This window comes from Equus caballus, chromosome 13 (assembly GCF_041296265.1).
Source record: "Equus caballus isolate H_3958 breed thoroughbred chromosome 13, TB-T2T, whole genome shotgun sequence".
NCBI lineage: Eukaryota > Metazoa > Chordata > Mammalia > Perissodactyla > Equidae > Equus > Equus caballus.
In genome coordinates, this window is record NC_091696.1 from 9,580,526 (window position 1) to 9,607,364 (window position 26,839).

At 43.6% G+C, this 26,839-nt stretch overlaps 1 protein-coding gene across 15 annotated transcripts in view; it reads left to right on the plus strand.

Moving 5' to 3' along the window:
- STAG3 (STAG3 cohesin complex component) overlaps positions 1 to 26,326 on the plus strand; it is a 28,873-nt gene extending 2,547 nt beyond the window's left edge. For 4 of the 15 annotated variants that reach the window (XM_070230743.1, XM_070230747.1, XM_070230746.1 and 1 more), the window contains 32 exons: positions 93 to 209; positions 3,976 to 4,072; positions 4,801 to 4,877; positions 5,174 to 5,378; positions 5,804 to 5,955; positions 8,922 to 8,995; positions 9,812 to 9,935; positions 10,430 to 10,528; positions 10,747 to 10,826; positions 10,923 to 11,054; positions 11,160 to 11,267; positions 11,537 to 11,651; positions 11,813 to 11,918; positions 12,098 to 12,201; positions 12,460 to 12,552; positions 12,678 to 12,767; positions 13,025 to 13,225; positions 13,348 to 13,418; positions 13,526 to 13,613; positions 14,096 to 14,176; positions 14,244 to 14,351; positions 14,495 to 14,663; positions 14,791 to 14,927; positions 15,932 to 16,033; positions 16,569 to 16,717; positions 16,976 to 17,104; positions 17,195 to 17,352; positions 20,791 to 20,965; positions 21,228 to 21,329; positions 21,633 to 21,711; positions 22,791 to 22,850; positions 23,114 to 23,542. In XM_070230743.1, coding sequence (XP_070086844.1) covers positions 93 to 209; positions 3,976 to 4,072; positions 4,801 to 4,877; positions 5,174 to 5,378; positions 5,804 to 5,955; positions 8,922 to 8,995; positions 9,812 to 9,935; positions 10,430 to 10,528; positions 10,747 to 10,826; positions 10,923 to 11,054; positions 11,160 to 11,267; positions 11,537 to 11,651; positions 11,813 to 11,918; positions 12,098 to 12,201; positions 12,460 to 12,552; positions 12,678 to 12,767; positions 13,025 to 13,225; positions 13,348 to 13,418; positions 13,526 to 13,613; positions 14,096 to 14,176; positions 14,244 to 14,351; positions 14,495 to 14,663; positions 14,791 to 14,927; positions 15,932 to 16,033; positions 16,569 to 16,717; positions 16,976 to 17,104; positions 17,195 to 17,352; positions 20,791 to 20,965; positions 21,228 to 21,329; positions 21,633 to 21,711; positions 22,791 to 22,850; positions 23,114 to 23,122 — 3,591 coding nt within the window. In that variant the 3' untranslated portion in view covers positions 23,123 to 23,542. Of the gene's footprint in view, positions 1 to 92; positions 210 to 3,975; positions 4,073 to 4,800; positions 4,878 to 5,173; positions 5,379 to 5,803; positions 5,956 to 8,921; positions 8,996 to 9,811; positions 9,936 to 10,429; positions 10,529 to 10,746; positions 10,827 to 10,922; positions 11,055 to 11,159; positions 11,268 to 11,536; positions 11,652 to 11,812; positions 11,919 to 12,097; positions 12,202 to 12,459; positions 12,553 to 12,677; positions 12,768 to 13,024; positions 13,226 to 13,347; positions 13,419 to 13,525; positions 13,614 to 14,095; positions 14,177 to 14,243; positions 14,352 to 14,494; positions 14,664 to 14,790; positions 14,928 to 15,931; positions 16,034 to 16,568; positions 16,718 to 16,975; positions 17,105 to 17,194; positions 17,353 to 17,725; positions 17,792 to 20,790; positions 20,966 to 21,227; positions 21,330 to 21,632; positions 21,712 to 22,790; positions 22,851 to 23,113; positions 23,543 to 24,057 lie in introns of those variants that run through there. The other 11 variants (XM_070230751.1, XM_067053941.2, XM_070230748.1 and 8 more) reach the window with 6 other exon arrangements.
- The last annotated feature ends 513 nt before the right edge of the window (positions 26,327 to 26,839 follow it).

Here is a 26,839-nt window from a genome sequence, read left to right on the forward strand (position 1 = left end):
AACTTAAGCCTTCCTGCATGATGATGATGAGACCAATTGTCAACATCACTTTCACTTTTTAAAAATGTTCCTGATCTCTTTATACTTACTAGGTGGCAAAACATCCAAAGAAGGGGTCCCAAATGGTACGTGGTCATGGCCAGAAAGAGTCAGAGCCACCAGCCAGTGATCTCTTTGATGCTGTGAAGGCTGCCAAAAGTGACATGCAGGTAAAACAGAGTGTCTCACCTCTGTTTCTTGATACCATCTCACCCTTTGTAGAGTGGAGAGATAAGGACAAATGTCTACAAACTTGCTTGAATGTGGACATTTTAGTGAACATAACCTATATATCATGAAAGACAGATAAGACCGTGGTTCGAATCCTTGAAGTGATATAAGGGAGACCTTGGGTAAGAGAGAACGTTCCTTTCCTAAAAGTATCGCAGGATTGATTTTGCCTTTATTGATTGATAGAGGAGGCAAGAGAGGTATTGGATAATCTAGAGAGAAAGCTTGGATGTGCATGGCAGTTTGTTCACCCTTGTCATTTTTTAGCTCCACTTTGACAGTTATACTTAATTCTTTTTTCCCTCTCCACATTTCTTTTTCTATAATTTTCTTGTTATTCTGTTGTCATGTAAAATCGTATAAGGCTAATATGTAATTTTAAATTTTTTAAATGAGCACCCAGATCTCTAGCCCCAGCTCGAGAAATGAAACATTAATAGTACTGTAGAGGCCCTTGTATATCTTCTCTCCACCCTACCCCCACAGTCCCCTCACCACCCAGAGATAGCCACTAAAGTAAATTTTGTTAATCATTCCCTTGTCTTTTATTATAGTTTTATCACCAATGAATGTGTTCCTTAATTAAATAAATGAATTCTTCTTTTTTTTTTTTTGAGGAAGACTGTCACTGAGCTAACATCTGTTGCCAATCTTCCTCTTTTTTTTCCTTCTCCCCAAAGCCCCCCAGTACGTAGTTGTATATTCTAGTTGTAGGTCCTTCTGGCTCTGGTATGTGGGACACTGCCTCAGCATGGCTTGATGAGCAGTATTAGGTCCACGCCCAGGGTCCGAACAGCGAAACCCTGGGCCACGGAAGCAGAGCGCATGAACTTAACCACTCAGCCACGGGGCTGGCCCCTGAATCATTCTTTATATAGTCTTCTCTGACTTAACTATTTCAATTGTTTGATATTCACCCATGTTGGTGTGTAATGTAGACTTTTATAGTTTTTAGAAAAGTTTTAAATTTTCACACATATGGAGTTTTTGTATTTATATTTCTGTTATTGATTGTAGTTTCTATATTGTAAAAAAAAAAATGTGGTCCTTGAAACTTATAGAGACTAGCTTTCTGACCTAGCGTTTAGTCCATTTCCGGAACTATTTTACGTGTGCTTGAAGAGATTATGTGTTCTCCAGTTGTTGGGTGCAGTGTTCTCTTGGGTGAGATCAAAAATGTTAAATGTGATAACTGCTTTGATATTTTTACTGAGTTTTTTGGGGGGAAGGGTGTTGTTGTTTGATATATCAATTACAGTGCGAGGTGTGTTAAAATCTACAAAGGTGACTTTTTCAGTTGCTCCTTTTGTATTCATGCCCATCTTTGCCTTAAATATTTTAAGGCTTTGTTTCCTAGTAAATTGAACCTTTTTTTGTTATATACTGACACTCTTTTATCTTTATACTTTAAGACAAAATATTGTTTTGTATTAACAAACCTACACTAGCTTTATTTTTGGTTAGTATTTGCCTTGTGTCTTCTTTCCTTTTACTTTCAATTTTCTATGTATGTTTGGAGTCTGTCTCTTGCATACAGCATATATCTGGATTATGTTCTTTAATCCATGCTGTTAATCTCTCCTTTAATGAGAGTTTAGTTCATTTACATTTATTGTCGCTACTGATCATTTGAATTTATTTCTATAATTTTATGTGCTTTCACTTTAACTTCCCTTTTTCTGTTTCTTTTTCACCTTTCCTTGCTTGCTTTTGGATTTCTGTCTTCTGCAAGAACCTAAGCACGTTTTAATTCCAACTGCCCCTTCCAATTTATATGCTGTTGTACAGTGTTTTCGTTCTGTCCATTCCCCCTCTCCCAACAAATTAGACATTACTGTTTTATAGTGTTTGTTTATACTTACCTACATTTTTATCATTTTTTTTTACCATTCCTTCTCAAATCTGCCGTACAGAATCATTCTCTTGTTGTTCAAAGTTTATTCTTTAAAATTTCCTTTAGATGGAGTTTACTAACAAACTCATTTTTTTGCTTGTATAAAATGTGTTTTACCCTTGTTCTTGAAAGGTTGTTTGCTGGTTTTACAATTCTAAGATGACGTTTTTTTCTCTCAGCACGTTAAAAAGATGATTTCACTGCTTTCTAACTTCCCTTATTGCTGCTGAAAGTCAGCTATCAGTCTAAGTTAGTGCTAATACGACAATTTGTACCTGTGGAAACGTTCTATATCACTGATGTTTAGTATAGTATCCATTAGCCATATGTGGCTGTTGAGTGCTTGAAACGTGGCTGATGTGACTGAAGAACTGAATTTTTAATTTTTATTTGATTTAATTCTAATAACCACATATGGCTAGGGGCTAACATATTTGTGCAGATCTAATTTGGAAATGTTTTTGTTTGTAAGTGTTAAATGCAAATCCTTTGTAAGTGATCTCTTTTTGCTTTGACTATTTTTAAGATTTTTTTTACTTTTGTGTTCTGATGTTTTATAGAATGTTTGTAGGTGTAAATTTTCTTTTTATTTGTCATACTTGAGATCCATTAGCTTCCAGGCTCTGAGGATTGGTGTCTTTCAACAACTATGAAAATTCTTTATAAATACTGCCTCTTTCTCATTCTATTATCTTCTAGAATTCAGTTAGACATCATTAGAACTCACTCTATTCTCCATGTCTCTTAATAGCTCTTTCATTATTTCTGTTAGTCTCTATGGATTGCATTGTGGATAATTTCTTTGACTTAATCTTCTAGTTCACTCATCTTCTGTTCTCTGTCCAATCTGCTTTTAATCCATTCATTGAAGTTTTAAACTTGATTTATTATATTTTCCACTTCTACAAATTTTGTTTGGCCCTTTTCAAAATTGATTGTTCTTTGCTTCTGCTTGCAAGATTCTCTTTTATTTCTTTAATCATACTTAGGATAATAACTTTATAATCTGTAATAACACTAGTGTCTGAAGTCTGTGAGTATAATTCTACTGTCTGTTTTTTCTGCTAATTCTTACTTTCAGTGCCTTGTTTCTTTGCTAGGTTTTACTGTGAGCCGCTCATTTTCCGTGGAGCTCTGTATTTTGGAATTCTTTGGGGCCTGGGTTGAAGGTGGGTTTTTAAGAGAGGAACCTGCATTTGCTTCTGTTAGTTGACTGAGGACACTGCAGAATCACTTTTAATTAACTTCTCTGAGATTATTCTGATTGGTTAGGCAGTGTGAATCTGGACTGAAAATCTAGACATGAGAGCTGGTTTATAGTTATGAATTCTCAAGGGAGAATTCTATTTTTCCCCTCCACCTCACACTAAGGTCGTAACAAGTTACTTTTCTTGCTGTCCCCTTCTGACCTGTAGATTTATTGCTCATTCTTGCTTTTACGAGGATGTGACTCTTTGCAGGACCCAGCTTTATGCAGGAGCCTCCTTTTGGACTACTCTTCTTGGAAAGCCCTCCGGCTCTGTCTCCAATGTTCTGCATTGCATGTGGTCCTCTGGACAGAAAGCCAGAATTCCCAGGGTTTCATAGACCCCTCAGGGCAAAAGTCAGCTTGCTCATCTCCCAGTATTGCTACCTTCACTTCATTTTTGGCCTATACAAAATTCTGCCTTTCATTCCAGTTCAGCAATACATTGTAAAACATGTTTTTAATATTTTAATCAGAAGTTTAGATACTTCAATTGGGAAGGTCATACAGGATTTCTAGTCTGTCATATTTCCAGAAATAAAAATCATCCATATTGTTTTCCTAGTCTTTGGTGGATGAGTGGCTGGATAGCTACAAGCAAGACCAGGATGCAGGATTCCTGGAGCTCGTTAACTTTTTCATCCAATCTTGTGGATGTAAAGGTGAGGAAATTCGTACCCCTTTCTAATTCCCAGCTTTTTGCTCCAATGTCATGAAACTTTTCCTCCATTTAATGAGTAGGATTAGGTATGTCTTAAATAAAGGGAGAAAGTAAAGCATAAGATAAGTTTCACTTATTTAACTACAGTGTTGATTGGAAGTGAGCCAGTAGGAAACTATGCTGGTTTGTAGATAAGACCCTTTGGGGAAAACTAACTGTTCATACTAATGCAACGATATTGATATTCACAAATTTGGAAATGGACCATCAGACATCTTTTAGTCTTCCTTTCTCTAGGTGAAATAATCTTTTATTTTCTTACTCCTTATTTCTCAGCCACTTTATCCCATATTTCTCTACTGAAGCTGTGGGCCCCCAGATCCCCAAAGTCCATGACCTAATTTATTGGGGCATATAGTCTCAGGCAGGTTGTATTATAAGAATCCAGAATCAGTGTAGTTTTATTGCTTTCTTTGGTTTTAGTTTGTTTGGATTTTTTTTTTTAACTGTCATTTTCCACTAATTGATTTCTTTGGGTTTTCTAGAAAGGTTGCCTTAGAGCAGATACACAGTCAGATGGTAGCAGATTTATGACTAGAATGCAGGTCTTCTGATTCCCCGCCTAAGCTCTTTCTAGTATATTCCCTAGCTCATCTTTACGTGTATGTGTAAATAGTCACAGTGTCCTGTTATTTTCCTTGTAAGTGTCTCATCTCCTCCGTTCCTCAGGCACTGTGACCCAAGAGATGTTCAGGAAGATGTCCAACTCAGAGATCATCCGGCACCTAACAGAACAGTTCAATGAGGTGGAGGAAGACAACCAGGATCCTCTTGCCACTCTTATTTCAAAATACAGGGCCCATTATCTTCTTCTTTCTGAGTCTGGGAAATAGGATAACTTTAGAAGGAGAAGTTCAATCTCTTGGGGGCAAATGGGACCCATAGATATTACCTGAATATGCCTCTAGAGTTGAGAATAGCAGGAAATGAGATATAACAGAGATACATTTTTATTATACTATTGGATTTTGACATCCAAAGTCCCTATGGCTTCATACATCTGGTAATAAGTTTCCCATCCTTCTCGTAAACCCTTCTGTAGGACTCAGGAGACTATCCCCTGACAGCTCCAGGTCCATCCTGGAAGAAGTTCCAGGGTAGCTTCTGTGAATTTGTGAGGACATTGGTCTTTCGATGCCAGTACGGCCTCCTCTATGATGGCTTCCCTATGGACAACCTCATCTCCCTGCTCACTGGCCTCTCAGACTCCCAAGTCCGTGCCTTCCGTCACACTAGCACCCTGGCTGGTAAGCACTCATTTTTACTCTGTAAATGTTCTGGGAATTGGTAGGACTTTCCTCCCCTCTTCAGTCCTGGATCATCTTTCCAATCTACATCTTAGCTCTTTACTTCAAGGCCATGCTGCTTTTATCCCAAATCTCAGTCCAGTTTCTCACTAGTTGAGTTGTAAAAACGGATGGATCACAGTGACGATTTCCAGCCTTGACATATTTCTCATAGCTCACCATTGGGAATATGCTGTGGATTAAAAGAAGCCCAGAAGAGTTAGGGAGAAAAAAAGTCCACTCCAGAACAGTCAGTCATAGGATTTTAGGGTCACTTTGTTCTAGCTTTTCATTTTCGCTGCTCTTTTTTTCTATCTTTTTTGAACCTGCCCTTCTCCCTCTGACTCAAGTAATGATTCCCTTATCTTATTTTTCCTGACTGAAAGCTATGACACTAATGACCTCCCTGGTGAGAGTTGCCCTCCAGCTGAGTGTGCACAAAGACTACAATCACCGTCAGTATGAGGCTGAACGAAGCAAGGGGCCGGGACAGAGAGCACCTGAGCGGCTAGAGAGCCTGTTGGAGAAACGCAAAGAGGTGAGAAGTACTCCCTGCTTCTTCCCCCTCTCTTTCCCAGCTTCCTTCCATCCGCTGCTGCTGCTGCTGCTGCCGCAGCCCACTTAATCAGTCCCCAGGCATTTCTCTCTAGTAAGGCACAGGCCCCCAAGCAACCATTCAGATCACGAATAGTGGAGTCTGGCAATAGTTTAATAGACCCATTCTGTCAGGTCGTTGCATGTTCATCTTGTTTCTAGGATGTTGGCTCAAGAAATCATTTCTAATTTAGAGTAAATTTTGGATTTCTCTGTAATGCCACTGTTGCTTGGTTTCCATTGTCTACATTCATTACCAGAAGTGTTTAAGTGTTGTGCCTGCATCTCATCTAAAGAGTTAAGTTTTGACTTTCTAGTCAAATGTACAGTGTACCGGTCACCTCAGGAAACTAAAGCCAACCACTGACAAAGGAGGCCGAGTTTTCAAGGAATGGAAAGAGCACAGGCCTTTCAGTTACTCTTGAATTTAAATTCTGTTCCAATTAGCTACTAGCTCCGTGGCCTTATGTAACCTCTAAGCTTTAGTACCATCTCTTTAAAAAGGGGGTAATTCAGGGCCAGCCCCATGGTGTAGTGGTTAAGTTCGGCACACTCCACTTTGGCAGCCCGGGTTCACTAGTTCAGATTCTGTGCATGGACCTACCACTGATCAGCCATGCTGATATAGCAACCCACATACAAAATAGAGGAAGATTGGCACAGATGTTAGTGCAGGGCTTCTTCAAGCCATAAAAAGAGGAAGACTGACAACAGATGTTAGCTTAGGGTGAATCTTCCTCACCAAAAAGTAAGGGGGGGATGTTGATAATTCTACCTTTTTATGAAAATTAAATGAGATGATGAGTAAATTACCTGGCTTGGTGCATAATAGGTACTTGCTTTGTTTCCTTTTAAACTTAAAAGACAACCACTGGAAAACATAAGCCCCAACAAAATCTTTCACACTCACTAAACCTTTAATAGCTATATCTGTCATGAGGCTAACACTAATTCCCCCCCTTAATATCTGAGACTCCTCCACCATGAGGTTGGCCGAACTCACCGTGTCTAACTGTACTCACTGACTGTTTTCCCAGTCCTCACAAAAGATCTCTTCTCTGCTAAATCATTAGAGAAGGGAACTTTCCACTTCCTTCATGCTCTTTTGCTATTTTCACTGCCAGTATGATCTTAAACCTTAAATACATAGGTCTGTCTCAGATCTTAAATTATGTTCAGTAATGTGAATGTTTTTTTCGGATTTCTCTAGCCTCTTGCTTCATCAGTTTTCTTTCCCTTTTTGTCTTTAACCTCTCCCTCCCCACTCTTTTCTTCTTCTCACTTATAAATGTATATAGGCCCATGAATCTTCCCTTCACTCTTCTCCTCTGTGAGCTACTCCATTTCTATCCTTCCTTTTAGTATTTCCTTACTTCCTTAATACCCAAATGAATCCTTTTTGCTACCTGGCTTCTATCCTCATTTTTCTTTGAAATTATTCTCCCCAAACCAGTGACTCCTAATCCCTATGGCCAGTGACTTTTTCTCAATCTCCGTTTTCCAAACTTCTGTAGAACTTGATACTAATGACCCACCTTTCTTCCTTCCATGCCTTTCCTTCCTTTTCTTTTAAGTATGAAATTTTTCAGACATTCAAAAAAATAGAGACACTGGTAGAATGAACACTATATACAAATTATTTAGATTTAACAAGTAATATTTCACCATATGTGTTTCCTCTGGGTTTTTTTTTTGCTGTTTTATAGTAAATTGTGGACATACTGGTACTTCAACTTAAAGACTTAAATATGTCTTCTAAAAAATGACACGTTCCTACATAATTCCAATAATATTTTCACATCCAAAAATATTAACAGTGATTCCCTAATATTTTCTGATCCTAATTCATGTTTGAATTTCCCCGTTTGTCCTCAAAATACCTTTTATATCTGGTTAATTCTAACCAGGATTTAATTAAGGACTATGCGTTGCATTTGGTTGTTGTGGGTTTTTGGGGGGAAGGGGGCGTTTGTTTTTTTTTTTTAAAGATTTTATTTTTTTCCTTTTTCTCCCCAAAGCCTCCCAGTACATAGTTGTATATTCTTCATTGTGGGTCCTTCTAGCCATGGCATGTGGGACGCGTGGCTTGATGAGCAGTGCCACGTCTGCGCCCAGGATCCGAACCAACGAAAGACTGGGCCGCCTGCAGCAGAGTGTGTGAACCTAACCACTCGACCACGGGGCCAGCCCCTGGTTGTTGTGTTTTTTTAATTTTTTTAATTATACAGAACCTCTACCTCCACCCATTTTTCCCCAGTATGTTGATTTATTGCCGAGGTAGGGTCAGTTGTCTTAAAGAATGTTCCCTTATAATTCTGCTTCCTTGGTACCTAGTCGTCTTCTAATCCAGGGTTTCTCAACAATAGCACTATTGACATTGGGAGGCTATGGTGCCATTGCAGGATATTTAGCAGCATCTCTGGCCTCTACCCACTAGGTGCCAGTAATATCTCTCCCCACTGTGACAACCAAAATTGTCTCCAGATATTGCTGTATGTCCCCTGGAGAGCTTCTAGTTGAGAACCACTAATCTAATCTCTTCCTTCTCTTTTTATTTGTTCCACTTCTTCTGTCAAACAAACTATCTATTAAAAATTTACTTTCCCAATTATTGTCGGTCAAAAACATATATAGCTACCAGCTAGGGCCTCTGAATAGCCAAAGATAGGCAAAATAATCAGACACAGAGGGAATGTTATTTTCTCCAAACATAAAGAAACTTCTGAGGCATTGGTTGACTATAAACCTTCTTCCAGAATTAGAAGGTTTAAAAGGCACATAGGATACTATGGGTTCTGATTGTGTCTTGTAATAAATAGGAAGTAGGTTGAAATCATGCTTTTCTATATTTTTCTGGCCTTATGCTGTTGGGGTACAAGAGAGATTGACCTGTTCCTCCTTGTCCTTCAGCTCCAAGAGCATCAAGAGGAGATTGAGGGGATGATGAATGCCCTCTTCAGGGGTGTCTTTGTACATCGGTACAGGTGAGTTAATGGGCTCCTCTCGTTGAAGCAGCTGGTCCTTAGTTATGGAGTCTGTAGAAGTAGCACAGCTCCCTCCTAACCCTGAGTTATTTGGTTAGTCCCGGAACTGATGCAGCTAGAGCAAAAACTCTAACAGTCAGTGTTTCAAATTTGTAAGGTTTAGGTTATCCCCACCTATGAAGGATCTTGTAAGCTCTTCTGGGAGAGAAAATAAGAAGATGAGGCATTACTGAGTATTCTTCTCCAGCTTTGCCCAAGGCTTCCCTTGCTCCATCTTCCTGGAGCCGGAGACTTGGGAGGACAAGAGCAGAGAGCCAAAAGGCAGGGCTTTTCTGAGTGTGTGCAGCTTGGCAAGCCTTTGACTAGCCCAGCCTGCTGTTTCACTGTGCTAAAGGCAGGGGAGTTTTATTCTGTTCAAAGAACTGGTAGAATTAAGAAGAGTGTTGGTATTTGTTTCTCACTCTTACCTAGATTTCAACCTCTGCCTTTCCAGAACCCTTAACGCTGATTTAATCTTTTCTTGAAGTGAAATGAAATAAAACACACACTCAATTTGGCCAACAGTTAAATTAACTTCCAAAATCAGTTTTTAAAAGAGGCATGGAGGATAAGTTCAACTATTTTATTGGCTGGTTACAGAAAGAAAATGTTTACTTTTTTATGTATTGTGTTTACCTTAGGAGGAGGAAATGAAAGGCATGGTACATGATATTTAGTCAAGAAAATAGATTCTTCTGTTACAGGGAGATGTCTGGTAGAATGCAAAGTGAGTTTGGAGAGAAGGTGATAAGGGTCAGTTTGTCTCTCTGTGCCTAGGGATGTCCTTCCTGAGATCCGTGCTATCTGCATCGAGGAGATTGGGTGTTGGATGCAAAGCTACAGTACCTCTTTCCTCACTGACAGCTATTTAAAATATATTGGCTGGACCCTGCATGATAAGGTGAGAGTCGAGTCTCTCCTTTCCCCTCTTCCTTGCCCTAGGACGCTTCAGTTTTTCCTGGTCCTGCCGCTTAGGTGTTTGACTAGTGATCAGTGATCAACCCTTCAAGGCACTGAACCTCAAAACTCCCCCAGTATTGGGGAGGGTAGGATAAGGTTGAAGAGAGAAAGACATATCTAGGAGATGAAATGCCTCAAAACCAGAGTAGAAGGGAGGAAGACTTTCCCTATGAGAAAGCAAGAAAGTTATTGATGGATTGGCAATACAAGTGCTAGGGTGCTAGCCAAAAGATCTTTTTCATCGTGATTGCTAAATTCTGCTGTGACCCTTTTGTTTTTCAAAGAAGAAGACAGCCGTTCATTGTCTCTGAGATGTCTCAGAGTCCTCGGTATAGGGGACATCGAGGCCCAGAATGAGTAATCTGAGAGGGGAGTATCAAGGCCCAGTAGGGGTAAATAGAGGAGTAGCAGTCATATTCCCATTCTCCTCAATAGCATCGAGAAGTCCGTCTGAAGTGCCTGAAGGCTCTGAAAGGGCTGTACAGCAGCCAGGACTTGACTGCACGCCTGGAGCTCTTTACCAGCCGCTTCAAGGTAAAATTGAGATGGGACTCACTTTTACCTTGTGCTTGGCTCTTTCTTGCGTTTCCTGTTTCCCCACCTCATCCTTCCACTTCTCTTGCTCTTATATGTCTGTAGCTATCCCAGCATCTGCTTTTATACCCTCTCTTTAGAAATCTCTAAATTCTAAGAAAGCATGTTGTTTTCGGACAGATAAAATGAGGTATTGAGTGATGTTCTCCTTTCAACAGGACCGGATGGTTTCCATGGTCATGGACCGAGAGTACGATGTGGCAGTGGAGGCCGTCAAGTTACTAACAGTTATCCTTAAGTGAGTCCTGGAAAGTGGGGAGGCAAACATCTCAGACTTTTATCTTTCCAATTTCGGAAAGGCTCCTTCTGAGTCCAATCCCTCCACCTGTTATAGGTTGACTCTTCCTTGTGTAATGACTGGAAGACAGGTCATTCCTGAGTTACAAGATCACCGGGGGGGGCAGTTTCCTATCTTCTCTAACTCTCCATACCCCTCCGTCTTCCATTCTTCATTTAAAAGTTCTTTGTGAGTTAATCCTCATTGTTTTTGCCTCATTGTTTTTGTTTAGCCTTAGTTGTGCTAGAAGATAGCATCCACGTCCACCTGCTCTTTCTCCTTTTCTCTTGGCAGGAACATGGAAGGGGTGCTGACAGATGCAGACTGTGAGAGCGTCTACCCTGTTGTGTATGCCTCTAACCGAGCCCTGGCCTCTGCTGCAGGGGAATTTCTATACTGGAAGTGAGTGAGGCTCCTTTCCTTTGTTCCTTTAACACCATCCTCTGTTGTTTTCTGTCCCTCATCTGTTGCTGCTCTTCCTAAGGACTCTTCCTACCTAATAAAGTCTCTTTTTGTGTCTCCTTTCTCCTCTTAGCTCCTTGAGGCTTTCCTTAGCTCTGCGCCTCTTCTTTCCTCATACCCCTCCTTGCACTGTTTCTTCCCTCCATGGTGATTATTCCACCCCTTATTTCTTCCCTTGCTGTGCCTCTTTCCTGTGTCCCTTCTACTAGGCTGTTCTACCCTGAGTGTGAGACAAGAACAGTGGATGGGAAAGAGCAACGCCAAAGCCCCCGCTCCCAGAGGACTTTCTTCCGTCTTCTGCTGTCCTTCTTTGTGGAGAGTGAGGTGATGTATGGAAAGGAGCTGTTTGGCTATTGTGCATAAGACCTGCAGGTACAGAAGGATGACAGCTGGCACTATAGAAGGAGAGACCTGTTAATCAGTAGCCACTTCCTAGAGTTTTTTTAATGTGGCTTCGGTAACTTAACGTTTACCTTCTTCCACAGCTCCATGATCATGCAGCTTATTTGGTAGACAGCCTATGGGACTGTGCAGGGTCTCAGCTGAAGAACTGGGAGAGTCTGACAAGCTTGCTTCTGGAGAAGGACCAGAGTATGTGCCACATGGTAGCTGGGGAAGGGGAACTTTTACCTCCTAGGAGGTAACCGGGAGAGATTTCTTTCCTGACTTATAAAAGGCATAGGTGTCGTGGGCAGTGGGAGTGCCTGAGGGACTTGGAGATGGAGGGTGGCTAATCTATGATTCTGTTTTTCATCCTCCTACCAACCCAGACCTGGGCGACGTGCAGGAGAGCACACTTATAGAAATCCTCGTGTCCAGTGTACAGCAAGCTTCAGAGGGTCACCCACCTGTGGGGCGGGTCACTGGAAGGAAGGTATGGCATGAAGAGTGGGTTAGGTTGGTTAGCAATACTGAATGCAGGCAGATACTGTCCATCCTTATCCTCAAGTCTTGGGTTAGGGTGCCCCTCAAAGAATTCCATTTCTGGAAAACAAATCTGAAAGCAGCTGCTGAATTCTCTTTTCTTTCCTGGTACGTAAGATCGTGGGGAGAAGGGATACATGTACACACCCTCTGGACCCAGTGTTTCTCCACACTTCCCCCTCCCCCGCCTCCATGACTCTATTTCCAGGGCTTAACCCCTAAAGAACGTAAGATCCAAGCCAATGACAAAGTGAAGCTGACTGAGCACCTCATCCCCCTGCTGCCCCAGCTCCTGGCCAAGGTAGAGCTGCCCCACTGTTCAGCATCGGGGAATGAGTGGGTGAAAGGAAATGGCCTCCGGTGAGGAATGGGAGTAAGAATTAGCAATGTATCTGCTGACAAGTAGGTCTCCCTCTCAAACACCAGTTCTCAGCTGATGCAGAGAAGGTTGCCCCCCTGCTCCAGCTTCTCAACTACTTTGACCTCAACATCTACTGCACCAGGCGCTTGGAGAAGGTGAGGAGGAAGGAAGATGTACTTCCTATACCTTGCTGCTTCCCTGCCAGAGCCAAAGATTCTACTGCCAGTATCTGGTTCTTCTCAAGAACCTGGGTTCCAGAAAATCAGTAAGCCTCCCCTTTCTTAGGCTTCTTATCCTTGAAGGTTAATGCTTTGAACCCTATTTCTTATCTCCCCCAGCATTTCTCCCCTCCAGGAGAGTTGTCCTCCCCACCTCCCCCACAACACTATCTTCTCCTACCTTTTTTCCTCAGCACCTGGAGCTGTTCTTGCAGCAACTCCAGGAGGTGGTGGTGAAGCATGCGGAGCCAGCGGTGCTTGAGGCTGGCGCTCACGCCCTCTATCTGCTCTGTAATCCTGAGTTCACCTTCTTTAGCCGGGTGGACTTTGCCCGCAGCCAACTGGTGGATCTGCTGACCGACCGCTTCCAACAGGAACTTGAAGAGCTGCTGCAGGTAGAAACTGGGGCTGAATGATGGGACACCCCAAACTCAGATGGGAGAGGGATACAAGACAGGGAACCTGGATCTTTGAGTTCTTGGGAAAATCCCATTCATGGACCTTCTTTCTTCCTCAGTCGTCCTTCCTAGATGAGGATGAGGTGTATAGTCTGGCAGCCACTCTGAAGCGCCTCTCTGCCTTCTACAAGTGAGTCAGCAGCTCACCTCCTGCTCCGTCTCCTGTTCCTACTGGTGTCTGGAGTTGATTCTTCCCATTCTGTTCAAATGTAACGTTTCCTTCTCCCCACCCGCAAGTGCTCATGACCTAACTCGCTGGGAGCTCTACGAGCCATGCTACCGACTCCTCCGGAAGGCTGTGGACACAGGAGAGGTTCCTCACCAGGCAAGTTGGAGATGTAGAGGCAGGCGAGAAGTTTTTCAGGGCCCCGTGTCCTAGGTGGCCAACTCTCCCAGGGGGCTCCAGTCCCAGGGATGTGGAGTAAACGCGAGGGGAAGATTGCGTGTGTGCCATTCCTTCCATTCCACTCTTAGAAAGTGAAGTTTACTTTCCAACGCCTGAAACGGCCATCTTCTCTGGTTTCCTGGGAGTCAAGGGTAATATTGAGGGATTTTAGGAGACTTCAGGTAAATTAGGGAGAGGTGGCAGGATAGAATCCTCTGAAGATGATCTGGAATCAGTTCGTTTCCACCAGGAAAGGAATTGGGTCTCTCCTAATCTCATTTTTCTCTTCTTCACTGCTTTTGTCTCTCTTCACTACACTGTGTGTCTGTCTGTCTCTCTCTCTCTTTTTCTTTCTCTCCCTCCCTATCTGCCCCTCACTCATCTGACCTACCCCTCATTTTTGTGACATTTGGTTCTTACAGGTGATGCTGCCAGCCTTGACTCTTGTCTATTTTTCCATTCTCTGGACACTAACCCACGTTTCTGGATCAGGTGCTTCCCAGGTGAATATGGGTTTGAGTAGGGGGAACAGGAATGGAGGAGCCTGCATCTTCATTCCTTCCCTTCAAGCCACTGTCTCCACAGAAGCAGCTGATGAGCTTGAAGGGCAGGATGGTGGCCTTCTGCGAACTCTGCCAGAGCTGCCTCTCAGATGTGGCTCCTGAGATCCAGGAGCAGGTGAGCATTTACTCAGGTGGGACTAAGGAGGCAGGTCTCCCCCCATGGTCTGAGGAACCCCATTCTAAGGAGAAATTAGCTGTGTAACTTCCATCTTGGTCAATACTCTGTCCTTTTTAAGCATTGTTTTTTTCTCCCAACAGGCTTTTGTCTTATTAAGTGATCTGCTTCTCATCTTCAGCCCTCAGATGATTGTAGGGGGACGTGATTTCCTTAGGCCCCTTGTCTTTTTTCCTGAAGCCACTCTCCAGTCTGAGCTAGCCAGCTTCCTCATGGACCACGTCTTCATCCAGCCTGGAGAACTGGGCAGTGGTACAGGGACTCTGTATATACCTGGGGCTCAATAAGTGTTCGGGGCTTGGGCCTGCCTCAGGCATTTGTGGCAGGAGGCCTAAACCTGTGATTCTGATATTTCCTTTCTGCATTTGATGTGAGCCAGGTCATTCCCAGGAGGATCATTTAAAGATAGAGCAGCTGCACCAGCGTCGCCGCCTTCTGGCCGGGTTCTGTAAGCTGTTGATATATGGGGTGCTGGAGTTGGACGCAGCCTCAGATGTTTTCAAACACTACAACAAGGTCCAGTGAGGCATCAAGTTGAACACAGCCATGACTTCAGAGACTATAGCACTACAGAAAGGAGGGTGGGGGAGATGATGGTATCAAGCTTAAAGGAGAAGTAGGTGGGAAAAAGTAATCAGAGTTTAGAATAAAGGGACAAAGAAAAGAGAGTTATGGGGCCAGCCCCGTGACCAAGTGGTTAAGTTCGCACGCTCTGCTTCAGCTGCCCAGGGTTTCACTGATTCGGATCCTGGGCACGGACATGGCACCACTCATAAGGCCATGCTGAGGCGGCATCTCACATAGCACAACGAGAGGCACTCACAACTAGAATGTTCACAACTAGAATATACAACTGTGTACTGGGGGGCTTGGGGGAGAAGAATTTAAAAAAAGAGCGTTAGTAGTAAATAATTATGGAGAAAAAGCTGTTAGGAGGAAGAAATTCATTGGAAAGGAAATATGTTATTCTTCCTCCAGAAATCTTTTTTTTTTTTCTGTGAACCCGGTCTATGTGATGGGAACGTAAGAAGGAAAAAGTAAATGGAAGAGGGATCAGTCCTCACAAAAGGTTTCCTCAACCCACCGCTGTATTGATTTCTGTTTATTGAGCACCTGCTATGGTCCAAGCACCATTCCAGTCACTAAGGACACAGCAGTGACCAAAACAGAAAAGTTCCTGCTTCATGGAGCTTCTTTCTAGTGGGGAGAGACAGCTAGTGAAGGCTTCAGTGCTGAAAGAGAGTGGGCCCTGACAAGCTTACTATCCTCCTTCTCCAAGAAATGGGCTGAGGGCAGAGTTTCTTCCCTTATTTATTTGCCTAAACTCTGATTTCTTTGGGGCTTTGCTTCTAATTGGCTAGAGGTAAGGTCTAGTCTGAGTTATTTTATGCTTAAGTTCATGTTTCTCTGCCTGAGGCACTTTCGGCAGGAGACATGATTAGGGATGTGAAGGAAGAAATAAAACAGAAACTGTCTTTTCTTATGGTCAAACGTTATCTTCTCCATTTTCTCTCCCTCAGTTCTACAATGACTATGGTGACATTATCAAGGAAACATTAACTAGAGCAAGGCAGATTGACCGAAGTCATTGTTCCCGCATCCTGCTGCTGAGCCTCAAGCAGGTACTCCCTTCTGCCTCCAGTGCCTCAAACCCATGACATGCCCTGCCTGTAGTCCACAACCTCTATGTCCGCCCCCAGCCGTGCAGAACGTGAGATCCTTAAGAGCAGGAACTTTCTGATTTATTTTGACTCTTACTTTCCATGGCAATCCCTTTCATAGCTAGCAGACCCATAGAAAGTATTTTTTAACTGACTGGGCAGTTTCCACTCCAACCCCATAGAAATCTAAGTCAGTCAGGGCATGGGAGCACCAACAATAAAGTGATAGGGAATTCCTGGTTTTTTTCTGGGATGTTCTCTCTCAGCCTGTTAAGTTACCAGAGACATTTTTATTTATTGTTAAAGAGCAGGGGTGAATGCTTTCTCTGTTGGAGGGGGTCAGGGATAGGGCCACTGTCCTGGGAGGAAATAAAGTAAAAATAGCAGATGGCGTCCCCAGCCTTTTAGAATTTCTGGGCAGAGAAGGGAATGCTGTTCTTCTCTATTTCTGCCTTGCTCCTCTCTTTCCCAAATGTACCATGTCTCCTGGACACAGTTATACACAGAACTGCTACAGGAACAGGGGCCCGAGGGCTTGAATGAGCTTCCAGCCTTCATCGAGATGAGGGACCTGGCCCGGAGGTTTGCCTTGAGCTTTGGACCCCAGCAGCTACAGAACCGTGACCTTGTGGTCATGCTACACAAGTAAGGAAGTATTGGTTGGAAGTCAAGGTACTTGCATCTTCCTAAGAGGGCTGAGCCAGAGTCTGTGTACAGGGAGAGCTGGGAGTGATATCTTGGAGTGAGGATAAGCATGTTGAGAAGTACAAGTTGGGTTGGCAGGTAGGTATGCTCTGGGAGGCAAGCTGGGTGCAGGGGGAGGGTGCACTTAGACAGGATGCCTCTGTCCTGGGAGGGAAGTGGGAAGGGACTGTCTTCCTGAGATAATTCTGCTCAACCTAGGGAAGGCATCAAGTTCTCCTTGTCAGAGCTTCCTGCAGCTGGCTCCTCTGGTCAGCCCCCAAATCTAGCATTCCTGGAGCTCCTTTCAGAGTTTTCTCCCCGACTCTTCCATCAGGACAAGCAGCTACTGTAAGTTAGTAGGTGGGTGGATGAAGATGTGAATTAGGAAAGGAGGGTGTGGTGAGGGCCATTGACCACTTCATCCCACTCCTTCCTTAGACTGTCCTACCTGGAAAAGTGTCTGCAAGATGTCTCCCAAGCACCTGGCCATCCCTGGGGTCCAGTCACCACCTACTGCCACTCCCTCAGCCCTATGGAGAATACAGCAGAGGCCAGCCTTCAGGGCTACCCCCGCTCCAAGAAGAGGCGCATTGAAGGTAAAAGGCTGTGTATTATGCTGTGTGTTTGGACGTCAGGTACTCAGCACTGCTGCTTTTATTGCCACTACCTAGACGAGCAGTATGTGGTCTTTTACCTCCGTCAAACTTTTGCCTTTGGTCAAGTAAAAAATATTTTTAAATACTTCTACTATCGTTAGGAGTACTCATTTTCTTCAAGGTTTATCTAGCCAACTAAAATAGGAAAACTCTATGAAAATTCAGATAGAAACTAATGACAAAACCAAAGATTGAAGTAAGAAATCTGTATATTTAGGGTGCCCCTCCTTGACATCTTGTATTCTGTTATTTGCAAGATCAATCTGCAAGGAGACAGGAGAGATGTGCTCTCACATCTGTCTCCTTGATCCAGGGCTTGGGGAAAAATTTATGGGATGAAGGACAGGCCAGTCTGAAGTATGGAGATAGATGATTGGAGGTAAGGAAATTACTGGATCATGGTAACTCTATGTTTAACTTTTTGAGAAACTACCAAACTGTTTTCCAAAGTGCCTTAATCATTTCACCATTCCAGCAGCAGTGTACGGGGCCCCCAGTTTCTCCACATTCTTGCCAACAGTTGTTATTTTTTTATTTTATCCCTCTCCTTGTGGCTATGAGTTAGCATCTCATTGTCGGTTTGTGTGTGTGTGTGTGTATGAGGAAGATTGGCCCTGAACTAACATCTGTGCCGATCTTCCTCTATTTCATGTGGCATGCCACCACAGCGTGGCTTGATGAGCAGTGCTAGGTCTGCGCCCAGGATCCGAACCTATGAACCTCAGGCCACTGAAGCGGAGCGTGGGAACTTAACCACTACACCATGGGGTCAGACCCTCACTGTGGTTTAAATTTGTCTTGCCCTTCTAAATAATAATGTTCAGCATTTTTTCACATGCTCATTGGCTAATTGTATATCTTTGGAGAAATGTCTATTCAGATCCTTTGCTCATTTTTAAATTGAGTTCTTTGTCTTTTTATTTTGAGTTGTAAGAGTTCTTTATATAATTTAGATACAAATCCCTTTTCAGATATCTGATATACAAAAATTTTCTCCCATTCTGTGGGTTGTCTTTTTGTTTTCTCAGTGGTGTCCTTTGAAACACAAAAGTTCTTAATTTTGATGAAATCCGACATGTCTGTTTTTTCTTTTGTTGTTTGTTCTTATTGTGTCTTATCTTAAGAAATCGTTGCCTCGTACAAAGTCACAAAGATTTACTCCCATGTTTTCTTCTAAGAGTTTTCTTGTTTTAACTTTTACATTTAGGTCTGTGATCCATTTTGAGTTAGTTTTTGTATATGGTGTGAGGGTGTGAGATAGGTTACAACTTCTTTTTAATGTCTTCTGTATACCACCTAAAATTATCCCTTATACCACCAGGAAACTCTACCTTTAGTCAGTTAACCAAAAAATATTTGGTGAGGGCCTACTATTTGCAAGATACTGTATTAGGTGTTTTGGAGGCCATGAAAGATCCTCAAGCAGCTTACTATCTAATAGGAAAGAGAGAAAAAACATGTATAGAAAATCTGAATTATGAACAGGCATTAGTAAATGAGTTTGACAGATGAATGCTGCAGAATTCAAGGAAGGAAGGGATCACTTTAAGTTTAGTTGATCTGTGAAGGCTTAATCAAGAAGCTGGAATTTAAGCTGGAGCTTGAAAAATGGATTTATAAATAAGATTTATGTAAGCTGAACAGAGGAAGAGTGAGTATCATGGATCAGCAGAATAGCACAGGCAGAACATAGAAAGCTATGTGTTAGCCAAAGCACATCGATGTGTAGATTGGTTTGCTTAGATCAGAGGGTTTGTAAAAGTAGGATAAAACTGAAAAGATTAGTTCCATTGTTCATTGAACAGATATCTATTGAGCACCATGTGCTGGGAACACAGCAATGAACAAAAATAGAGGTGAGAAGTGGCCAGATTCTGGATGCATTTGCAAGATACCACTAATAGGACTTTTTGACAAACTGGATGTGGGATGTAAGACAGAGGAGTTGAGGCTGACTCCAAGGGTTTTAGCCTAACAATTGGAAGGATGGAGTTCATAGCAACTGAGACGGGAAGGCTGTAAGATCGGGGCTTTGGTATTAGCTGTGTTGATTGGAGATGTTAGACAGACAGCTGGGGATAGGAACCTGGAGTTCAGGGGAGAGGCAAAAGCTTGAGATAAATTTGGGAGTTGGTATTTAACGTTGTCAACCTGAATGGCTGAGGAAGCCAGTGAAGATGGGGCAGTTGGAAGGTCTACGGGCTGAGACCTTGGGCATTACACCATTAATAGGTTGGGGAGATTAGGAGGATGTACCTGCAGATATAAGCTCGTTGCTGTGGCTCTTCCCTGTTTTCTGTAGCTCTCCACTTAAACCACTAGCTACTCACTTTCCAGTTACTGGTTTCAGCATACGAACATGGCCTTGGGGAGAGAGAGTAATTGGGGGTATGAATGTTTACAGTTGACAGACACTGATATCAATTTGACTTATGTTTTAAAATAGCATTACCTGGGGGGCTGGCCCCGTGGCCGAGTGGTTAAGTTCGCGCGCTCCGCTGCAGGCAGCCCAGTGTTTCGTTGGTTCGAATCCTGGGCACGGACATGGCACTGCTCGTCAGACCACGCTGAGGCAGCATCCCACATACCACAACTAGAAGAACCCACAACGAGAAATATACAACTATGAACTATGTACTGGGGGGCTTTGGGGAGAAAAAGGAAAAAATAAAATCTTAAAAAAAAAAAAGAAAAGAATGGAAAAAACATTCTTTTTAAAAAAAAAAAATAGCATTACCTGGGTTTTCTGAGACGTGTGTGGATTCTTTCTCCTCTACCTTCTCAGATCACTGCAGGAGAGAGTTTCTTAACATTTTGAGCCTCAGGTCCTCCACTTACCCTTCATATCAGGACTGCACTGACATTGCAATCATCTCATTTTTTTCTGGCTTTTTTCTCTTCCTCCCTGTCCCTCATGTTTCCACCCTAGCTTCAAGTCCCAAAACTCTATTGCCATTTTAAGGTTTTTCTTAAAAAATCGTGAATGACTAGGACCTCAGATGTCTTCACCGATTGGCTGACACCTTTCAATCTTAAGGAATCTAACCCTCTCTCACATTTGTCTTCATGTGTTACTGTTTATCTGTGCAATGTATATTTAATTCTCTTTCCTTCTTGTTTTTTAAACTATGCAGTAAGTTTTTCTTGGACAAGTCCTAGATACAATTCTATAAGCCTTACTTTTTAGTACATGGGGGTATACATTTAGTATGTAGCACTCTGCTCATTTTTTAGTCATACCATAATGAGGCCATATGGGTTTTCTAGTCTCTTCTTTCTTAACTTTCCCAAACCAAGTCCTGGGCAGGTCTTAAAAAAGTAAACACATCTGTGGTGATACCTGGTCTACAGTTAATATGTGCATCTGTTTCTTTGCAGGCCCCTCCAGGAGGCACAGAGAGGATATCTCTTCATCCCAAGAGGAAAGCCTGCAGCTGACCAGCATGCCACCTACACCCACCCTCACCTCCACAGCTGTGAAGACTAGGCAGCCCCTGGGGGGGCTGGAAGAGATGGAAGAAGAAGGCGGCTCAGAATCAGAGTTTACCCAAGGGTGAGGTCCAAGGGGAGAATCTGAGTGTCTGATTTCCCAGTTTGGTGTCTTGCCATCTCCATCTTGCTGTTTCTGTTCTGTTCCTTCCTGCAGCACTCCCCCATTCTTAGGTTTTTCTCCAATCTTTTTCCATTTTTTTAGCTTTAAATTTTCTCTTTTTCCCTACACTCTGAGCTTCTCTCCCCTTTAACGCTGGCCACTTTATCTCCTCTTCTTACCCTTTGTGTTTATCCCATCACTGATCCTACTTCATTCCCAACAGCCAACCCCTTTCAGGCACCCAGAGGTCAGAGTTCTCAAGCCCACATCATTTCCGGATTCCACTCAACCCTCCAGGTCCTGATCTGGGCAACCAGCTGACCCGGTGAGCTTTTCTCATCATCATCTATCTTCACATCAGGGCTGTCGCCCACTGTGAGGGGCTTCTCCCTTTATCCAGTGCTTCTATTATGTGCTTTTCGGACTTGTTTTAACCACAGAACACCTCCTTTCAGGATAATTTGGAACCCTAGTATGTAAAACTGATATAAGTAAAGCTGCTCTGATTGAAGCAGAAGTAGGAACCTAGAGCCCTGCTCTACTTCCTGCCCATCCCTATGCCCCTGGGGTGCCTCAGGAGTCCTTAAACAGCAGTTGGAAAAACTCTGCTCTTTGCTGTTGCTGTCAGACTCAGCCTTATGGAAGAGGATGAAGAAGAGTTGGAAATTCAGAATGAGTCAAGTGAAGAATGGCAATATACAAACAAGGTGAGCGGCTGCAGCATACCCTCTCACTCTAGAACTGGAGACAGATGTGAGGAAGAGAAACGAGAGTAATTCTCCCGTCAGTCCTGCTGATGCCCGTGTATATGAAAGCGGCTTAGGACTTTTGAAAGAATCACAGAGTGAAAGAGGGAGGTTTGTAAGTTACTTTGCACTTTGCTTGGACTTTACTTTTGTTAAAGAAATAGGGAAAAGAAATTAAAAATAGCAAAAAGGACTGGAGTAGCACTTGCCCTCTCAATCCTCAAATAAGTATTTTGTCTCGGAATCTCCTAAGAATTGAAGGGAGTCCTAGAGCTAGAGATGGAGGGTCGTCTAGTCCAATCTTGCAACCATTCAGTAAGTCTCTTCAGAACGCGCACACAGGCACACTCCTGCCTTCCCTCCTGTCTCCTGAGAGGCCTGCCCCAGCCCCTTCTCCTCCACTTACTACCTTTTTGTGCCCTGCCTGCTTCCCCAGGAGGAAATGCTGCCAGTCTAGTAGGAAAAGCATGGAATTTGAGTCCTCAGTTCCACCACTTTTGGCTGCTTAACCCCTCTCAGCCTCCTCATCTTTAAAATGGAGCTTTTCCACAAAATACAAAGTGAAGGCACCTTATAAACTAAACAGGGTTATGTGTCTGCTGTTGTTCTCCTGCTCCCTTCTCTGCTCTTTGAGGAGGGAGAAAGGACGGAATAGAGCAGGTGAATGGAGGTGTTATGCTCAGAAGGAAAAACCAGACAATGACATCTTCAAACTGGAAACTAGAGAGCAAGACCTCTATTAAAATAGTCTTTCCTAAAGTTCCCTTAGGAAAAACCTCATTCTCTGGTTCCAAAACTGAATGAATTTAAGGGGCTCAGTCGGCAGGCTAGGAGAAAAGACCCTTTTCTGGTGACTCCAGGAAGTCTAGGCCTGAGCCTGCTGCTTCCCCTGCCTTTGCGACTCTCCCCTCCCTGACCGTTCCAGGGACCCACCACAGCCTCGCACTTGTTCCTGTGAGACTGGAAAGGGCACTGTTTCTGTTCGCCATGTGACGGGAGTGGGGAAGGGTCTTTCTGACTTTTGACCTCATTGTCTCTAGCACTCTTCCCCCAGTGAGCACGGGCTGGACCTCTTAGATTCTACAGAGCTGAACATTGAGGTGAGCATCCCCCAACCAGACTGTGAAGGCAGGTTAAGAGGAGTTGTGTGTCCTTGGGAGGTGCCGGTAGGTAACCCATGTCCCTGTCAAATAGGTGGAAAGAAGGCCCAGGGCCTGCCCTCTCAGCTGTCCCCAGAGCTTCAGGAGTAGCTTTGAGGGGAGGGCAGGAGGAGAATGGTCATCTGGAGGACCTTGCAGTCGTCTCTTTGCCCTTTGCTGTGTAGTTACGACATTGTTTTTCCCTTCCATCTTTCTCATTGCAGGATTTCTGACATGACTCGGCCCCTCCTCATCTCCACGCTCCACCTCAGTGACATAACCACTTGGAAAAGGCAAACAGGAGAACAGAGCAAAAGGAACCATTACTTCCAGGCCTCCCCCTGGTCTCTGAGGGGAAGGAGAGGTGGGCTTTGCCTTTCTAACCTCACCTTTCTCTGAGGATGTTGGGATGGAGAAGCCTTAGGCCCCCTGCCTTCTCAATGCACCATGGCTCTGTCCCTCTGTGTTTGAGCAGACTGCCTGTTTCCTGCTGGGTTTGGAGGGGTGAGGGCTTCTCCTCAGTATTGGAGGGGGGCACTGCCTCGTGTGTTGAATGGAAATAGCCAAGTAGTTTTCCTGTATTTTTGAAACATCTTTCCCAGCCTCTTCTGTGCCCTAGTGATTAGCTCAATAAACATGTTTGAATCAGCCGATTCCCAAAGTGTGGCTTGAGATTGTTAAACTCTTGGAGATCAGGTTCTTTGCTGGTGTCTGAAGTGGCTCTGCCTAGCCCCGTGGTCCAGTGTACAGATGCCTGCACTGCACACACCCTCCACCAGGTGCTTTGTGTACTGGCTCTCAAGGATGTAAGGCTTAGCACTTGAGAGACTGGATGGGGCCAAGGGCTTAGGGAGAGACTGGCTGCCTTGGAATAGTGGCGACAGTTTAGGCCAAAGAGGGGAGGTAGTATCTAATTGGCTAGAGGGTGGACCTGCCTGTGTCACCTACACTGAGGCCAGACCAGGCCACATATCTTCACAGCCTTTACCCAAGGGTTCTTTTCTGGGGTAATTTTAAGTAGTCATCCCAAAGACACCTGTTACAATTTGAAATTTTATAGAATCTCAGTATCTGCAAGTTAGGAGGAAAGTTATAAGTTGTTCTAAACGTCTGACCCCCAAATCCAAGTCCTTAACACCACCTTCTCTCTCATTCTTGCCTTCCCCAGCCTGTTCTTCCAAGTTCTGTCAAGTCATTCTCCAAAATATCTCTCTGATCTGTCTCTTCTCTCGTTGCCACCGTTATCTCTCACCTATCCTGCCACAAAATAGCCTCCGGAAACCGGCGTCCTTGGAACTCTGACTTGTTTAAACCGGCCTCCTTGGAACTCGGCTTGTTTGTTCTTGTTCTGCTGCTTGGAGCTTCACAGCACCTCTGTTCTCTTTTCCCTTTGACAAGCAATCAAATATATAGAGACACTGTTGTTGCTTTCTCCTTTAACTGTTTAAGGAACCCTTCAGCCTCTTCTTTTAGATATGATTTCCAGTTCTTCCCTGTCCTGGGCATTTGCTTTAATTTCGAGTTCTCACTGTGGGCTCCCAGGCTGAACATAGCCATCTAGCCATCTAGGTCTGTGCAGAAGGAACCATGACTTCCTGTGATCTGGTCACTCAGCTAAACTCCTTTCTTCCTTTTCCCCCTTCTTCTCCCATACTCTCCCTCCCAGATAAAAGCTAGAAGTTGGGTTTTTGAGTCTCCTTTTGGAAAGGCAGGCTACCAGTGCCCTGGCGGGCAGCTAAGCCATTCAGAGATTTTTAACGTGTATTCAGGTAGAACAACTCTAGGGAGAGGAGCTTTTTTTGTGGGATCTGAGAGCAGAGTGGGAACTAAGGATCCTGGAGGAGAAAGATTGCTGAGTTATTTAAATGCCAGCCAAGCTGAGGGTACTTCACAAGATCAGAAGAGAAACTCGGAGCCTTTGTAAATGTGGAGATCTTTATGCAGCAGACACCCTAGTCTGGTGGATTGAGCCCCAACCTTGGAATCTGCAATTTTTCTACCATGCTCCCCAAATTCTTTGACATTCTTTATTGAAAGGTTGGGTCTAGGTCCTCTCCCCTTGAATATGGGTTCTGCAATTGCTTGATTAATAGAATACGGTGGAGTGATGCTGTGCCAGTTTCCAAATCCAGACCTTAAGCTGGTAGCTTCCGTGTCCTGTTTCTTAAGATTGTAGGGGAGGAAGAACATTTCCACTACCCACTGGGTCCTTCTGGCTGGGCTACGAATTAAATTGAAATGAGACAGAATAACAGGAAAAAATCAAACAAAGCTTTATAACATGTATACATGAGAGAGACTCAGGAAACCTGGGTAACTCGCCAAAATGGCAGAGGCTCTCATCATAGATACCATCTTCAGCTAAAGGCAAAGGAGGATGTTGGGGCTGGTGGTTTGGGGCTTCAAAGGGGAGAAGGCAGGTCACATGGAAATGGAAAAGCAAATGTCTAGTAAATACAAATCTAATGAGAGCAGGTTTAGCAAGGATCCTCCCAGTCCACCAGATACCCAGAGTTATCTATGGTGATGGCCTGTCCTGGGGACAGGCCTTTATTTTAAATTTCTTTTAGACCATTAGGGGGAAGGTCAAAGTTGCTTTCAAAGTCTTTTGTTCTTAAAAATAGTCAAGGCAAGGCAAAGAGACACATTTTGGGGTGGCCAATTCTGATCCCCCACAAGCTGTTCACTCTTGGAACCCAATCACCATGCTGTGAGAAAGCCCCAGGCAGCCGCATGGAAACGCCACATGTTGGCATCCAGCCAACAGCCGTAGGTGAGGTCCCAGCCTATGTCCAGCATCAACCACCAGACATGATTCAGACATGAATCAAATGATCCCAACACCCAGCCTTTGAGTCTTCTAGCTGAGGCCCCAGGCATCAGGGAGCAAAGACAAGCCATGTTTTCTGTGCCTTTTCCAAATCCTGACTCTCAGAATCCATGAACATGATAAAAATGGTGGTATTAATGAGACAGGAACCAGCCTAATGAGACAGGGCCATCTGCAAGGCCCCAGGCCTAACAAGATTGGCCCCAACAAGATTGGCCTAACCAATTGGCAAGCTAGGAGAATCAGATAGAGGCCAACGAGATGCACATTCTGTGGCCTCTGGGCTTACGCATGCGCCCTAGCACCCAGGAGTCCACTGAAGCTGACTCTAGCCCCATTAGCGTAGTAAAAATCACACCCAGGAGTGGAGAGCTAGCATGCTAATGATACATGCGTCGCATGAGGTGGCATGTTGAACAACAGCACAGGTGCAAGCACAACCCCACCTCCACATGCCATGACAAGGCCCTCTTCCCCAGCCTTTGCCTAACAAAAGCCCCTCGATCCCACTCCCTAACGAGCCGATCACTTCCCCTTTTCCTTTCCACACCAGCTCTGTTGTGCCTCTCCTGTGCACAAGCTAATAAACTTTTACTTTCTACTCCCATTTGTTTTCGCTCTTGATTTCTAGACTGGGGGACAGTAAGAACCCAATGTGCCGGTAACGTCTGCACCACTAAGTTTAGGGTGATTTGTTATGTATCACTAGTAACTGAGACAGAACCGTAGAGTCATAAGACTCCAAAAGTCTGGGCTTCGTTATCAGTTAAAAAAATATATTTATATATTATATAAACATTTACTATTTTAATTTATTATACACATTAAAAATGTAATGGGTGAGTTGAAATAAATTATTTAAATATGTTATTGGTTAACAGTGCAAAATACTTTTTTGCTCTAAAAAACTAGAGCAAAGTGAGAAAAATTTTTAAATCATGGTTTAACATTTTCTGAAGTTCTAGTTGAAAGTTGCTTATTTTGAGAATTAGTTTTAATGACCTTCATAACTGAAAAGAGTACCTCTCAAAAACATGTAAATCCAAATGAAGTAGGTGCTGATTTGGCTCTCTTCACCACCTTTTGAATAGATGAGTTAAAACCCATTGAAATTCTTCGC